The sequence below is a fragment of the Miniopterus schreibersii genome (genome assembly GCF_964146895.1).
Source record: "Miniopterus schreibersii genome assembly, chromosome: 6".
In the NCBI taxonomy this organism is placed as follows: domain Eukaryota; kingdom Metazoa; phylum Chordata; class Mammalia; order Chiroptera; family Miniopteridae; genus Miniopterus; species Miniopterus schreibersii.
This window is the reverse complement of record NC_138107.1, coordinates 43,144,286-43,161,943: the sequence shown is the minus strand read 5'-3', so window position 1 is coordinate 43,161,943 and position 17,658 is coordinate 43,144,286. Positions and strand designations below refer to the sequence as shown.

At 34.4% G+C, this 17,658-nt stretch overlaps 1 protein-coding gene across 2 annotated transcripts in view; it reads left to right on the top strand.

Annotated features, from left to right (window-relative positions):
• MAP3K7 (mitogen-activated protein kinase kinase kinase 7) overlaps window positions 1–17,658 on the top strand; it is a 59,083-nt gene that overhangs the window by 27,670 nt on the left and 13,755 nt on the right. Inside the window, exons 10-13 of one of the 2 annotated variants that reach the window (XM_081141595.1) lie at window positions 1,332–1,462; window positions 2,109–2,238; window positions 5,127–5,207; window positions 10,894–10,958. In XM_081141595.1, the coding sequence (XP_080997721.1) occupies window positions 1,332–1,462; window positions 2,109–2,238; window positions 5,127–5,207; window positions 10,894–10,958 (407 nt within the window). The remainder of the gene's footprint in view (window positions 1–1,331; window positions 1,463–2,108; window positions 2,239–5,126; window positions 5,208–10,893; window positions 10,959–17,658) is intronic. The other variant, XM_081141596.1, reaches the window with a different exon arrangement.

The window sequence follows — 17,658 nt, the reverse complement described above, 5'->3', positions numbered from 1 at the left end:
AATTTTAAAGTGAACTCTAAAATTCTGGTTTTTGCTTCTTTTACTGCCTTCAAACCCTCTCCCTCTTTTTATACTGTGACCTTCAACCCTTCGGTCCTTTCACCTTTTCACTGACCTTCAGTCCTCTTAGGCTCTTCCTTTTTTCTTCCACTTAATTCCAGGCAGTTATTATAATCCTACTGGGGATAATTCTCAGCCTTCTATCCCTTGTCTCAAACTTGCTTGGCTAAACCCCAAGTCTGGTTAAATCTGACTCCCAGCTTACTCCTTGTCTGTATCAGTGCAGCTGAATGTGGCTGGAGATGACACATTTACTATCCTCAAATGCCTATTTAGTAGTGCTGGACAGTTGTTTTAGTCCATCTCCTCTCTCCTAGATGATTTAATTTTATATATTAACCCCTGTCCTCAAACTTACACACTTCCTCCTCACTCCTCACTCAGCTGACCTAGTTTTCTATTTCTCTGAATAATTTGGAGTAATCAGAAGATTGTTTCCATAAGCTCCTTCACTACATCTGCCAATCTACCTGTATCTGTGCCCATCTGCTCTGCATTCTCTTCTGTTACTATGGCTGAACTGTCTGCTTCTAGCCAAAGGCAAGCCTGTGAACTTGTGTATTAAATCCCATTCTAGCAGTGCTTCCCTCTTTGACTATCAGTAGCACTTGATACTGTTCATTACACTCTTCTTCTTATAGGAATTTCTTCAGTTGGTGTCCAGGATACCATACTAGCCAAGATTGTCTTATGTGTCTGGCCACTATTCTGATGGTTTCCTATGCTGATTGTTTCTTATCTTCCCAGCCTATAAATGTTGGGAGTGCCCAGGACTCAGTAATTTGGCCTCTTCACTTATCTGTCTACTCTCATTTCCTTGGTAATCTCATTTAATATCTTGGCTTTCTATACTATCTATTTGCTGATGTTTCGCTCCATCCCAGACCTTAACTCTGCACTCATCCAACTATTTGTTTGATATCTAATAGGAACACAAACTTATTTAACAAATGAGGCTCCTGGCACTTCCTTCAAACTCCTAGGATGAGCTTCCCCATCTTGATTAGTAGCCACTTCATTCTACTAGCTCAGGCTAACAACTGTAAAGTCATCTCTGACCGTGAGAAGACTATTTAGGCATTTTGGTTCCCTTTTTGTGCTATCTTAAATTTCATTTAAAATTAGGTTTTGGGGGCTGTCTTCATTAGCTTGGAAAGTCGTGTTTATTTCTGTTTATGTCTTGCTAGTGTAGAAAAGAATTTATGTTACATATTGAATGAAGCATGTGTATTATTCCTAACCTCTAATCATAAATGTTTTGGCTTTCCTAGGCTCATTCATGGACATCGCTTCTACAAATACCAGTAATAAAAGCGACACTAATATGGAGCAAGTTCCTTCCACAAACGATACTATTAAGCGCTTAGAATCAAAATTACTGAAAAATCAGGCAAAGCAACAGGTTTGTCTTGTTACTAAAAGTAAAATCATATGGTAACCTTACTAGTAGTCATAATGTTATACCAACTGAAATGATTTGCCATCTTCCATTATACAAATTTTGAATCTTGTTGCTGAAACAGATACACTTAAGAGAGAGACATAATGAGAATATCCAATTACCAAGTTGTTTTCCCTTCTGATGATTGCTGCCTTTGCCAACTGTGCAGCTCCCTCCCCATGGTGATTTCTAACTTTAATGGTTGCTGTTTAAAATATTAAAATGGCTATTTCTTGTCTGTACTACCCAGTTAAAGGAATTGGCCTAAATCTATCATTTCATGTTTTTCAGATTTATTATAATTTTACTATTATTGGTTTAAAAATATTTTAAGGTGTGATTGTATTTATCTTGCCTGAGGCATTTAGGTTAACTAACAATTGGGACATTAACTCCAAACTCCAGTGACCACCCTTTTCTAAAGGCCAGTATTGCTGCTTGTTCTCCCTAAGCCCTTTAGCTCCCTCTCCCTGAAAACTTCCTTTTTCTTTCATAAGCAGAACAGAACCCATAAGATTTCTAGTTGTTATTTTTCTTCCTTCTAGGATGTCTAGGATTTTAAATCTAAAGAGTTTCAGTAATTCAAATTGACCTGTAATTTTAACAGAGTGAATCTGGCCGTTTAAGCTTGGGAGCGTCCCGTGGGAGCAGTGTAGAGAGCTTGCCCCCAACTTCCGAGGGCAAGAGGATGAGTGCTGACATGTCTGAAATAGAAGCCAGGATTTCTGCAACCACAGGTAAAAAGTAAATAAAAGTCTGAAGAGGCGTGAAAATGATAGTTTCAATTGTTTCAGTAGTGGGAATATCAGGGGGGTTTAAAATTTTTTAAAGCAGGAAGTAGGCTTACAGTATACTTTCTAAGCTTATAGCAATAATTTATACATATATCTCAAAGTCCAAATGGCTTATAAAATTATTTGGATCATAAAATATACCTTACTAATTACAGATTTTATCAAATGTATTTCAGTGTAAACATGAACAGAAAATCTAAATGAGAAATTGAAATTTTACCACAACCAGAATGTTTTGGAAGTTTTATATGTGTGTGTGTGTGCATGTGTGTGTATGTACACACGCGCATACACACACACACACACACACACACATATATTTTTTTTTTTTTTAAGAGAGAGGGAGAGAGAAAAAAAAAACCCAACCTGTGTTGCCTCCTGCATGCGCCCCGACTGGGGATCAAACCCGAAACCCAGGTATGTCCCCTTACGGGAAATCAGACCAGCAACTTGCTGGTGCATGGGATGATTCTCCAGCCAACTGGACCACACAGGCCAGGGCTGGAATATTTTGAGTGATTCTATTAGAATTTTGTGCTGAACTCAAATAATAGCAAATATTTTGTTTTGAAATTAGCAAAAACATGTGCTCCAGATCCACATATGATTTGGCCTTACTGTCTGCTCCTTTTTCCTGCTAGTGGCAAAGATAGCTAAGTTGGTTGTGGTTAATTGTAAAAGTAAAGATCATGTTAATTTTATTGGATCTTGAAAAAGTTAACATTTAAATTCTATTTTGTCAGTTCTTAAAATGATTAATTATGGAAGGACTGGTCACACAAAGAAATTATATATGTTGTTACCTGAGTGAACATTTAACATTCTTTTCTAACCAGGTTTCATTTTAGTACTGCTAGTTTAATTTGCTTTCTTTCCGATTCCTGCAGGGTGGAGGGAAGCTCATTATAAAACTAAATACATTTCTGTTGTGAAAAATGGAAATATAAACCAAAAATTTAATCTTTCATAGTTGTCCCACTCGGAGATAAACACAACATTTTTATGTATTTACCTCTAGTCTTTTAACTACATATGTGTGTACATGTATATTAGCATATATATTTTTTAAATTAGCTAACCAGGTTTTTGTTGTTTTTGTTTTTTAGGTCTTTTGTCATTTATTTGTTTTTTTTCTAAATTGAATATTCTCATTTTGTGTGGAGCTCTTTTCAGATAAAAGTTGTGCAGAGGACCATTATACTACACTTGTCTTCAACTAGTCACGATCGCTGATTTTATTAGTTAGCAATAGAATCAGGTTGATATAACAGAATATCCAAAATAACAGTGTCCAACACATAAACTTTTATTGTTGACACTTAAATCTCGAGGTAAGCTCATGATCATTAGGCAACTCCTTTGGTCCCTCTGTACCACAATCCCTATTGTGTGGCTTCCATCTTCAAGGGTACTCTGTACTCCAGGTGGTTGTTCCAATTCCAGTCATCACATCCACACAGTCCAGACAGCAGGAAGGAAAAATTAGGAGAAGGCCAAAGGGCACATCCCCCAGCTCGTCATGGAGCTTTTCCAGAAGTTTCCCAGAACAACTTCTACATATGTGTTATTGGCCATAGCAGTAGGGTCAGATGGCTACATATGGCTTCAAGGAAAAGAAGGACCTGTGATCTTTTATGTGGGAACATTGCTGTCCTTAGTAAAGTGAGGGCTCTGTTGCTAAGAAAAATTGTGATTGGTTGGGCACTAGCAGTCTCTGCCACACACATGGGTCTTCAGAAAGGATCAAGTTGATTGGAGGTCACCAGCCACTGACAAGCTCTCCTGGTCTCTATGAGTTACAAGTGTTTCTGTGGAGGGACGGAGTCTCACTATAGTGTCAGATGAATAGAGATATGCTCTCACATTTTGGGGAATCTTTTCCACCTCAGGGATATCATTCAAGGTAAACCTACCAAATAGTGATTGCTACCTTAAAACAGGGAGTAGTGCTGTAATAACTTTATATCTGCTAGGGTCAATTTTCTAGTCAGGTACTGGTTTATAATTATTCTTGAAAAGAAATGATACTTCACTAGGTTAAAGATAACCACATACATTTAAATTACCCTATCCTTTTTCAACCTTAACAGGTGCTATTGAACAGCCATTGAATTCTACACAATTCAGATTTTTTTTAATGAATTACCTTACTTTGAAAAGTTCATTTTCTCCAGCTTTTCAACACTAATCATGTTTAGCAGGAATGTACCCTAAATTTTGGAAACTATAATAAATAATTCAGTTTACTAGAAGTATATGTAAATATTTATAATTATAAAAGCATATGTATTTTATACTTTGACTCAGTTATCATTTAATCAATAGCACATTTCAAGAAACACCTAACTTGAACTATATTCCTGTATTTTTGTAATTAAAACAAATATGGCAGCTTATTTCTTTTAACTCCTCTCTTCCTTCCCACTTTCATCCTAGCCCCTCCATCGCATATCAGTGGTTTCAATTAGGTAGATTGTTTCTATAAACATGTTTGAATTTAGCTTCCTCATTACCCTGTTTCTATAAACATGTTTGAATTTAGCTTCCTCATTACCCTGCAGCTTTGTTTCTCTCTGTCCATTTTTGTTTTGTTTTTGTTTTTCTTCTGCTAATTAAAGCCAGTGTGTGAAACATATTGTATTGGTAGTTGTTTGCTCCTTAATCACGCCTTTTCTGAGCATGGATGAAAAGTCAGATAGTTCTGCATGCCTTTCTGCACGAAGTGTTATTAACATAACTATTTGAAAACTATTCTGTTTTTGTAATTTATTGTTTTGTGTGTTACTATTTGTGATTGTTTGCATGTATACTGTATATATGTGTTTTTGCAGCCTGTTCCAAGCCTAAACGGGGCCATCGTAAAACTGCTTCATTTGGCAACATTCTGGATGTCCCTGAGATCGTCATATCAGGTATCATAGACCACCCGAGTTGGTCCAATAACTGTGGAACTGGAGTAATGATCCCTGGTACTTACAAAATGCTTCTTGCTCCAATTTTTATAGGACATGAAAATAGATACCTTGCATGCAGTAATTAGGGAGACAGATTGAAAACTGTATACATTTATCTACACTGAAGTGGGCTTGACAGGATACCTCAGATACCCAAAAATGAGGATAAATAGAAGGAAAGTAACCTTTTCACAGGAGGGACAGTGCCGGCCCAGACTTTACCGCCTTCCTCTCAGCTCTTAGGTGAGTAGATAACTGAACCCAGACCTTTTTTGCACCCAGCAGAAAGAGGAAACAACTATTTAAAAGTGTTTGTTGTCCTTGGCTCCTTGTCTTTCTTAGTTACTACTTTTGGGCCTCCCTCCAGGCTTCCTATCCCAGCCTCTTTCTGTTGGTAGCAAGTGAAATATGGAGTTGAGAGAAGAGAGTTGCTAAATACCATTTGCCTTAACTTAGAAAACAGAAGCAAAGTCAAATTAAATGAGATTTGCTGTTTTGCATGGTATCTTGCCAGAGAATTGTGGTCAGTTCTGATTCTTGTGTATTGTCAGGAGAATCTTCTTGCAAATTACTTGTTTTTATACCTAATTCACACATGGCACTTCAGTGTCTCAAATTGGTAAATTACTTTTATTTCTTATGGTGATGATTTCATAGATGAATCTGAATCGCCATTTTTGATAGAAACTTAAATAGCATGTGTGACCTTCAATATTGGTTAATATGTGTTATCCAAATTATTTTTTTATCCCTCTGCTTTAGGTTTCCCTTTACCTCTTCCCTCCAAATTTTTATAAGAAAATATACAGTTTTCCCCACACACACTCATGGGTCTGCTTTGGGTGAATTCTCCAGCACCCTGGTACTTTGCCTGTGATTGTGCTTTTAGCGTACTATTGTTTTATAATTTAATACCTAGTAGTTGTTTTCGCCTTTAGGAAACTGACAACTGAGGATAGAGACAATGACTTTGTTATTTAGTAATGATTGTACCAGTACTGTTTGGTCAATGCCTCACACATAATGTTTAATAATTATGTGCCTGTTAAATGAACAAACTATTGTTTAGGTCCAGTGGCCAGGAACTAGTATACAAATAGAATCTATATAAATTATAAATATATATAAAATATAAATTAATTCCTACGAGGCATTTTGTGTATCAAAACCATTTTATATTAGAGTAATTACTTTTTTTTCTGGTTATCAAAGTAGTTTGTTTTCCATCATCATTATTGCTGTTCAGAGAAGAGAGTTAGCCTATTTCTTACATTGTAATTTTATTTATTGAGTCATGGGTTGCTTTCAAAATTAACAAGAACTTGAAATCATTTTACTTCATGCTTAAAGGTACTGTTTAAGGGAATAATATTCTAACCAAAGTAGCAACATTTTAATGCACATACTTCTGAACTGTGATTATATTAAATGTTTCAAGGAATCAGGAAAATTTAGACAAATGGTAGTATAATCTTCAGGTAAGCATTAAGAACAAACACACACACACACACACACACACAGTGGGCAATACAGCCAATACTGTACAAGTTGAGGGAGAGAGGAGAAAATAATAGTTTCATTAGTTCTTAATCTGAATGAATTTGCCCCCCAGGGCACATTTGGCAATGTCTGGAAACATTTTGGGTTGTCACAATTGGCATATAGTAGGCAGAAGCCAGGGATGCTGCTAAACATCCTACACTGTACGGGACAGCCTCCCACAGCCAATTGTCCAGCCTAAAATGTCAACAGTGCCAGTGCTAAGAAACCTTGGTTAGATGGATGCTCTGTGTGTCCTATAAAGTAGTTTAAAGTACATCAAATTAATTGACCTTCATAACTGACTTACAAGGAGGAATATCAGGTAAAATTACATATAGTTATTTTACAGATGAAGAACTTAGATCTGATGATGTTGAGTGTTTTTCCCAGAGTCACACATCCAGGATCCCAACCTCTTTGGTTTGAGTAAGAGAAGAGAAGAGTAATAGTTTGCGTTAAAGAGAGCTCTTCAACCAGGAGACCCTCTTTTACAACATTGGGTCCTTACAGAGTCAGAAAACCTTAATTCTGCAATTGTCCGAGCAACAATGCTGTTCAAATGGAAATAGTATTCAGTAATACATTTCATTAAATATTCTTACTCCAAATATCCAACATTAATCAGTTTTACTTTTAGTAAAAGAAGGCAAGCACTAAAACTGAAACAATTGGACATAAAAGTCAAACGTTAATTTGTTCTTAGGTTGTATTTTAAAATTAAAGATACAAATATAACCTATGCTTTGAGAATATATCTAATATCTTACATGGATATATTAATTATAAAAGAGGAGGAGATTTATTCTCCACATTTATTAATACCTTCCAGAATTTTTTTCCTCAAAGTCAGTTTCCTACAAGTTCTGTGCTAATATCAGATATTTCTTTGATGTGTCCCAGTTGTAAGCATTTTTTAAAATAGAGCTATATTTTTAAATTTTATCTGTTACAAATAAGTAGTTTCAATAACACTTTCCTTTGGCAAAGTGCAGTATACTGAGTGTGATGTATTTAGAATGAACTGTTTTTTTAAATAAGAGCATTCTTTTAAGCATCACAAAAAATTTTATGTGTACTTACTAACAATGTACAAATGTATCTTTTTTGAAGTGTTTGTTGCTTCTGGCATTTTTAAGTTTAAAAATTTTTTAAATATACACTGTTCAAAAGAATTTTTTTTAAAACTACATCTTTATAGTAGCTACACTGCCTAACCTAGTCATAGATAAGCAAATTCATATCTTGTTTTTTGTTTGATCTTCAACACTGTTATATACTATGCCATTCATGAGGAAGAACAAACAACCTATGGCTAACAACAATATTCATCCATTTAGTAGTCTCTTGGGTCTACTAATAATGGACCTTTAATACATCAGGACTTCCTATGGATCAAACTACACAATTTTTTATACCTCTTCTACAATGGCCCTGGCTCTAAAGAAGTATTAGTAAAGGAATATGAAATTTGTAAATTTGCAGCCTAAATAAGAACATATATTTTTAAATTACATATCCAGTTTACCACGAAGCAGTAATATAATACTGCAGAGTAAAGTGCTATGCAAATTTTTTAAATCTTATATATTTTACACATGGAGAGCACATTGTTCCACAATGTTTAATATTCAAAACTTATGGATCTCAGAATTTTTAACGTTTTTGTTAAGAGATATCTCCAAGAAAATGTGTTCATTTTTACGTGAAGAGAATCTTCAGGAAGTTTGAAAACAGAAAAATCAGAATAGTTAAGTTAAGGAAAACTGAGCTTACTTAAACCAATAAGAAAAACCACAGGAGTGACTGACTTGAGACCTAAGCCAGCAAGCAGTCTCTGGAGGGGCTCTGATATCTTTCAAATACCAGCTCAGGAAATCAGTTGTACAACTAAATTGACCTATATAAGCTACTATTACAACCACCCTTTCTTTTTGAGGAGTGCTGAGTAGGGTGTCCTAAGGATGTAGTTTATTCCTTTTGTTGCTCTTACTTAGAAAAATTATTTTAAAGAATATTATTTGTTCTCTGTCATAAGACATGAAAAGTTTCAGAATTCATTACGGAATAGAATACTAAGCACATCATTTTCAGGTTTCAGATTCCTTGATTAGGAATCTTGCCCCTCTTTTCTACCTTTTTTCCCCTTTTATACTACCATGTGTAACATAGGTATGCACATATCAAGGAACCATGAAAAAACTACAATGTAAATGAATTTCTAAATTAGTATTTAGTTGCAAAAAAATTCCAAATTTACTAAGAACACACCCAGTAATTTTCAGTTTTAGTAAAAGGGATTTGATTTTTTTACATTCATATTTCTAAATTATGACCTAAAACTTAATATTGGAGCAACAAGTATTTGTTGATTGCAATCCTTTTTTGCTTTGTCTGAACTATTTGCCAGATGGTTTCTGCTATGGTTATACTAATTAAAATGCATTGCTTAATATTGCTTGCTTTGACTCATGCTATAGCTTAAAGATTTTTCATTTTATGGCATTTGTTAACTGTCAGCTCTTCTTTACCCTATTTCCTTAAAATTTTTCACTTCCCTTGCTTCTTACCCCCACCTAGATTTGAGTTTGTTTTTGTTGTTATTGCAGTGGTGATGTAATGACTTTTAGACACATGTGCTGGGTGGTTCCCCAGATTCACAAATGTTGCTTATCTGAAAAGAGAATTCCAGACACTTTTACAAACCTATCTCATGTAAGCTAATTTTAGAATGATTGTGTTGAATGAAATGTGCCTAAAATTGTTTATTAGTCATGGTAATGGGGATCCTTTTTTCCTCCGGAAACAGGACTAGCTAAAAGGTTTTCTAAAAGTATCCTAGTGTGCCTGATTCAATAAAGTTTGTCATTCTGTTAGTTTGTGATCCAAAGCTGGAACTGGAATAAAATGAAACTTGAGGTGCATTTTTGAGTTATGATTATACAGAGAATTCCAAAACATAGCTTAAAGTGGAACAGAGTGATGTCTTACACTTTCAAGGGTGTCTATAAATTTGAGTTTTTGTGTTCACTACACATATTATTGCATCAAATATTATTTTATCGTAAGATCCTTTTAGTTTATGTGCAAAATGGTAATGGGGTCTCATGGATGAAGGTGCTAAATTATATTGCTGATTGGTTTAAAATAAGATACTTAGGATTATGGGAATGGAAATGTTAAGAATGAAATCTGCCTGCTAATCAGGACACAGCTGTTAGAATGCATGTTCCTGGGGCTTCCCACTAGTTGAGAATTACATAATATAGCTTTCAGGGTCAAAAGAATTTTGAGTATTGTGTCAGCTGTTACTCTTAACTGATCTCTCATACAGAAGATCTGTATGAACATCCCTATTCCCAAATAAAAGTGCTGAGTAAAGCTATTGCTTAATTCATTCTCTTTTGGCGAAGACTTAAATTTGTAGAATTCTTTGATAAACTGATTTTTAAGTTATTACAGCATGGAAGTTCCTAAAGGAGGATTAACACAATCGCCCATTTAAACAAGCTGTATATTTGAGAACAGATGGGAGTCATTCGTCTCCAGTAAGAAATTAAAGAGTTGTTCATAGCCAGTCAGTTACCTGATTCTGACAAGGACTGATAGGCTTAACTAAGTGTGCCTGGGTTTCATAAATTGAAAGCCTAAGCATCCCTTTAGGCCCTGAAATGAAAAAGGTACTGCTGTTGGTTAAAGTCAGTCGTGTCTTACAACCTGATAGCTGTCTTGCTGTAGAAGCTGTAACGTAAGGCCCTTGAAATAGATGCCGTCATCAGCCCCATCCCCCAAGCATTCATCTATTTAAATACATGACGGAAGATGGTGGGAGAGAGTTCAGCAGCTACTCGTGTGGTAGGAGTGGTTATTGTATTAGGACATATTTTGTTGTAGGCTGGCAACTTTTGAGTTAAAACACTGTAGCTGTTTCTTTTTCTTTTTACATTTTTTTTTTTTTTTTTAAATAATAAACTCACTCTTTTTTCTCACAAACATTTTGTATAGATTCAAGGAGCAACAAATTCCAACTTCCTACTCTAGCAATTACATCCTTATTGTATGTCTGAATAGATTTCGGTATTTTACTTTTTTTATTTTTTAAAAGGCAACGGACAGCCAAGACGTAGATCCATCCAAGACTTGAGTGTTACTGGAACAGAACCTGGTCAGGTAAGACTTGACATTTGAATTCTGTCTTTGAAGAATAATAATGGGCAGGAAACAAGAATTAACTGCAAAATTGCTTAATGAGTTGGCCTAAAATTGTGATAGAGAAGTTCATTTGCACTTGAATTAAGTTCTTAGGAAAAAAATCTAGATGTCATTATTAATCTAACTTGAGGATAATTTAGAAAAGGTTGACTAATTCAGTAGCACTCTGTGCATGTTATGTGGTTTTTATGTATGCTTTAATAAGGAAGTATTCAGTTTCGTAATTTGATAATTTGTCATTATCATTGTCCTCTAAAGGAAATCATTAAATATTTCCCCAATAAGACGCCATCCCTCTGAGATCCCTGACATACCTAGAGGACTCTTAACATCTTTTAATTTGTCATATTCACTGGATTTATATTTTTATGAAATATTCTTAAGAGTATTTACTGAGGAGGTGGATAAACTCTAGAACAGCTTCTATCCCAGTTAGGATTTTCATTCTTCATCTTTGTATTTCTGGATGCTCTGCTAAACTCCCCTTATCTCTTTATCACTGTTTTTTTGTAGATGATCTAGACAGTGCTGTAATTAAGCCATGACTGCCTAATACAAATTTTTAGCCCACCAGTTATGTAAAAGCTGCAACTTAGTCACTGATTTTTTGTCTCTTATTCAGGTTGATAAACTGGACATATATAACTTACATCTTATATATGTCATATTCTTAAAATGAATGAGAACTCATTATGAGGTGTTTGTTGATATTTTTCTGTTGTGCAGAGGAAGTAAATTTTGGGAGTACTGGATGCATCCAAAGTAATAAAAATATCACATTATGGTCCATGTTCATATAAAATTATAGGAGTATATATTATAAACAATGTGATTTAACTTATGGTGAAATGTATTAGTACTTTTTGTCCTAGAAAGGTGTTTTTTATTATTTTATTTTTCTAACATACTTTAAATTTTTGAGATTTTTTGTAGTTGTTAATAAAAATTTGAAAGCCTTTATAGCCATCAACTTAATTAACAAAAACCACTTGAGATATTTAAATCATAAATATCCTTTATTTTCATTTATATTTGGAAATATTTTTATTTCTCACAATGTCTATACACACAGATATACACATACATAGGTAAAAAATATATATATACACACACATTAATTTATTATATATTTTATGATATTAAGTGATTCTAAGTCTTGATTTTATTTAATAGCAGATTTTTCAGTATATCTGCTTCTGTGAGACTCCAGAACTTCGGAATGAACTTTTCTATTTTTCTCCCCCTCAAATACTTAAAGTATTAATCAGGGCATTTAGTAACAGATAGTTTAACATCTGGTATTTGCTTTGATTCCTTACAGGATTGATGAGCTCAGCCTTTTTAACTGTTTACTATTGCTATTGATATGCCAGTTATGAGAAACTCTGGCCAAGTGTTCTCCCATTGACTAGGAATGAGAAGCTTGCCCTAAGACAGCCCAGGAGCATCAGCTAGAACGAGTGCTTTTCTCTGTACTCTTAATTCAGCACTGTCCTCACCATACCAAGCCTTACTTATTTCCTCACAAGCTCTGTGTTACTTGAGATAATGATTGTTACACTTTTCATTTACAATATCTTCAAGTAAAATACTGGTACTGAGGCAGACCGTGGTTGTGGGACAGTCATTTAAAGTCTGGCTAAGCAGTGATTAAACAAAGGCACCAGGTTTGTTTATATGGCCATGGAGATTGATGAAGAATATGAAGAGACTAATTTGTCCACTGAGCACAGTAATCAGAGGAAGAGAGAGAACTTGCTAATGAGGTTTAGCATTACATCTTACAGAGGAAGGTAAACTGACCAGAGTGTATTTTGGCTCTTGGCTCAAGACTAATCTTAATAAAATCACTTAGACTTTCCATCTGTAAACTAAAATTAAATTGGTTGTTTTTATACTGCCATTTCTTTTGAAACAAGAATTGTGAACCAAGCAAGCTTCTTTATTAAAAGTAGTTGTTTAAGTATTTTTGTAAACTCACAACATACACCTTACTTTTAAATTAATTATTTTAGGTTTTTATTAATTCAGGAAGCTTATTAAGCACATGTAATGGATCTGGTCTCCTAGATACTTTGAAAAGATACTGAGAAAAAGCAGCCCCTGCTGTCCAGGAACTGATCTGACACAGGCCTCAGTGTTAGAACATAAACAGTTTCTCAGAACACCAGTAAACAAGGTTATGCTGAGACCATGATAAGATGAGACAAAACAAGACCGTTTTGTAACGTTGTCTAAGCACAGACGAAAACAAGGTCACTGTGCCACCCACAAAATGCCAAACATTGCCTTCTCCTAGCTGACGTGACTACTGCTGCTTTTCCAGTTGTGGCTTTATCCTCACTCTGCTCTGTCCTCCTGGTAGAACTGCCCCTGCTTTGTGGCAGTAGCCAGTCTAGAGTGAACCCCTCCTTCGTTGGAGCCTCCCCAAATCACAAAACAGAATCCCAAATCCTAGAATAAGCTCTTTCTAAAACCTTCCTACTCAGACACCCCACAGTGCCCCTTGGTGAGCTTTCTGGTTCACTGCAACAAAAGGTAAAACCAACTTCACCTACTGTAAGTGTGTTCCTGGTGTTCTTTCGCTGGGGCATAGACTACCAAGAAGGCCTAGTAGTCCCCATGGAGCATATTTGGGCAGGTCTTATCCCCAGTTCGTTTAAAAGCTGTAGCAGTAACAGGTGCCATTGATTTATGGTGTACCAACTTTGTGCCAGTCAGGCCTTTTTAATGTTATTTAATCTTACCCCTATAAATTTATATTGTTTATTTTCCTCATTTTGTGGATTGAGAAATTGAGGGTCAGAGAAACTTAACTACCTGAGTCTCTTACCTCCCTTACACCTATCACCAAGTTTTGAATCCAGATCTGAATCTAAAGCACCCAAACTCTACACTCTGTCATTCTACCATGTATATAAAACTGAATGGAATGCATGCCAGAGTAATCCTAGATCTCTTTACTGTGAAGTGTTTTGGCTTCTGATAGTCTACAATGTCATTAATTATTTAAATAGTTTTCAGTGATGATGAATTTTTGCTGTATCATATTATTGAGCAAGGCTAACCCACCTTGATAATAAATTTCTACAGACGACTGCACAAATTTATATTTTATATGTCTGGATGAGCCTTTCTATGTTTTATTAAAATTATACATTCTTTTGTATACTGCATACCCCTTCTGGAAATATATAATATAGATCTATTTTCAAGACTTCTCTTAAAGGGGGCTAAAGTCAGTAAAACACAACTGAAAGATGATGCAATTATGATTATTTAGAAAGCTAAACATACTATATTTTTGTATGAAGCTTAGAATCTCCTTTTACTAGTTAGTTATGTGACTTTGGGCAAGTTTCTTAATTTCCCTAAACTTCAGCAACTTCATCTGCCAGTGGGGACCATAATACTCATACCTCAGGGTTCTTATAACATACGAAATTACCAGACACAATAGATGCTTAATACATATTGTATGCCTGCTCCCCAGAGTGTGCCTTCCAGGGCTCTTACTACTTCCTTGCTCTCACTATAATGTATTACTATCCAGAAGTAAAACAAAAAAGTACTTGGAAAGAAGTAAAACCTATTGGCATTCTATTTTTTCTGTGTAAGAGAAGCTTCTATAAGGGATCATGGAAAACATTTGCCTTAAAGGCCTTTAATCACATATACAGAGATGTATTATCATACATTGTTTTTATTTAAGGGATATAATTTATGTCCATCCTCAACTGCACCTTCTTTATTGTAAATAATTTTCTGTTAAAACTCTTAAATCAGAGGCTTACAATAATAGTATTGAATAATTCATGGTACATAGGAATTTTGTACCTTTCTATTAGAGAATTTTGAGACCATATAAGAATAATAAAATTCTACAATTTCCTTACAGTGAACTATAGTGAAGTCAGAATTAGAATGAGCCTATACCTTCAGGTCAGAAAAATGTTTTCAATACACCCTGCCATGTATAGATTTAATTGAATTATCTGTGACTGTCATAATGAATTATCTGTGACTGTCATAGCAAGAATATTATATAAATTGACATTTAATCTCTGTGTTTTGTGCTTGTATAATTTTAGCAACTAAGATTTCTAAGGGTTTAAAATAGCTTTAAAATGTCAGTCTAAATAGTAGCACTGGCCATAAATTCTTGCCTCATGAAAATATTTTCTCAGTCTTTCAGGTGAGACATAAAAAGAAGCAAAGCTTTATTTTTGCCTGTAAAATAACACCCAATTTCTTTTTATAAATATAGAGATAAAGTTTTGGTCAAAGTCCAATTCTCATTCGTGTCCACTGGTGGTAATTTGCCCCCGCGATTTAAATTTGGCTTAGTATTCCTCTGCTGCCTTAAATTGCTCTGTAGTATTTCTGTATTCTCGTACCCACTTTCATATCCAATCTTTGTGGTAAGTCACGTTTCTCTCTGTCTCTTAAACTTTGCAGTTTATGTAAACATAGCATAAAGTAATTGTAAATGTCTTGAAGGAGCAACCTAAATAAGTTAATAGTTTGAGAGCGTTTATGGCCATCAGAATTTTACCAGTGATTTTTTAAAAATAGCTACTATAAAATAAGACATTTTCCATAGCAAGTTGTAAGCAGTAACATAAATTGAACCCACAAACTAGATTTTTCTAATTGTCAGATATTACCTGTTCCTTACTTAGGCCTCTTATTTTTCAGGTATTCAAAAAATACAGTTACGGCTTGTTTTAAAATATTTCTTCAGTTTTTTTATATGAACATATTAGCATATTATGTTATTCATTGAGATATCAATCCCTCGAAATCTGAAGACTTCTTAGGGATTTAAATTTAGCTCACTAGAGCTTTTCTTGTAGCTTTAAAGAAAGACTAGTTTTGAAACTTTACCTAAAAATATTAGCCTTATTTTTTTAGTTTTATAGCTATAGGAAATCTCAAGTAAAAAAAATGACTGTGCTCATGAGGTACTATCTGAGAGTTTCTTCGAAAATTAGAAGGTGAAAAATAAGTAGCAAAGAATTCTTTTGGGAAAGGTATAAACTTAAGGAATACTATAATTCATAGTAGGTCCAAATAGGGTTATTTGTTTTAATATGACAAGTATTCAGTGACTTTTTTAATGGACAAAATCCACTTATATTTTGTAAACCTAATTGTTACTTGTATCTTGTTTAATATCTCATAACTGATATTGAGTCTCACATGTCACAAACACATAGTTATTTCTCTCCTTAAAATGTTAAAGTAAAACTATTAATGTAAAATTAGGTTGACTGAAACCCTCCTCTGGTAGCACTTTGGAAAAAAATACTCTTGTTTTATAATATAAATTATAACTATGGTGAAGTCAGTGTACTCTTTTTAAATCACAAGACTTGCTTTCAGTGAATGAGGTTAAAAGGACTCAGTAATAATGTCATAATATCTGTTTTACCAAGGGTGACAGCATTCTAAAAATAAGAGATACATTTCATCACTGATTCTCTCTGGTATTTATTCTTATTCCTCTTACATATAAAAGACAACTAAGCCTAAGCACCAGTCTTATTTCTTAGTACCAGCAGCTCTTACTATTATTTTATTCAGTGAGTGTTGATTATGTGGTTATTGTATAGTAAGTAATTTTCTAAATCCTGGGAAGTATAATACAAAAGTACATACGATCTCTACCCTTAGAAGATTTTTATGCTTTTGCAAAATCACAAACTTTGAAAGTAGTATAAAGCATTTCTGGCTCAAGTTAAAGTTTTTGTAGGAACAGACTAAATACAGCCAAAATTCAAGGAGAGAAATGTCTTTGTGATAGGATTTAGCCACTGAATATGTTTTAAATAAAAACTGATTTTTGATCTAGAGAGGGAATTGTTAGGAGCTACAAGTCTACTCATTATATTTATTCCCATCTTATATTTACAACAACCTAATTATCTGCCATTTAGTAAGCATTTTATTGTGTGAAGACACTTCAAGTACATTATTTCAGTTGATTTTTTTACAACCTGATGAGGTAGGTAATACTGTCTTCATTTTACTATTGAGTCTTAGAGGTTAAATAACTTATCTCAAGCCACACTGCTATTAAATGGCAGACCAGAGACTCAAACTCTGGGTTGTATTGTCTCTAATGCCTGACTTAACTGTTGCTACTTGTCATCCACACTTGATAAAGGAGGAGCCTAAGGCTCAGAGAGGCTGAGTTACTTGTTTAAGTTTACACAGCTATAAATAGCAGAACTGATACTTAAAACCCAGGTCTCCAAAGTATTAGGCTAAATCAGCTATTTTGAACCAGTGTGTTGCAGCACACTGGTGTGTCACAAGAATTTTTAAAAATGCAGTACCTGACTATTTAGTCAGGGGCACTGACCTCTTTTTCCTTAGATTGTCCAATTGAAAAATGACAACAGCCAACACAACAATAACCATCCTGTGTGAATGAATCAAAATTATACCTTTTTTTTTTTTTTTTTTTTTTTTGGTCAGATCAGAAAAAAATACAATGTATTTTTTGGTGTGTAGCAGGATTTTAGTAACTAGTTTATGTATGCCATGAGGTGAAAAAGGTTGAAAATTGCTGGACTAAATCATGTGAATTTGCTGATATTTGACTGTTTGTGACCTGTAAAAGTAGCAGTTTTATATATATATTTCAGTTTCA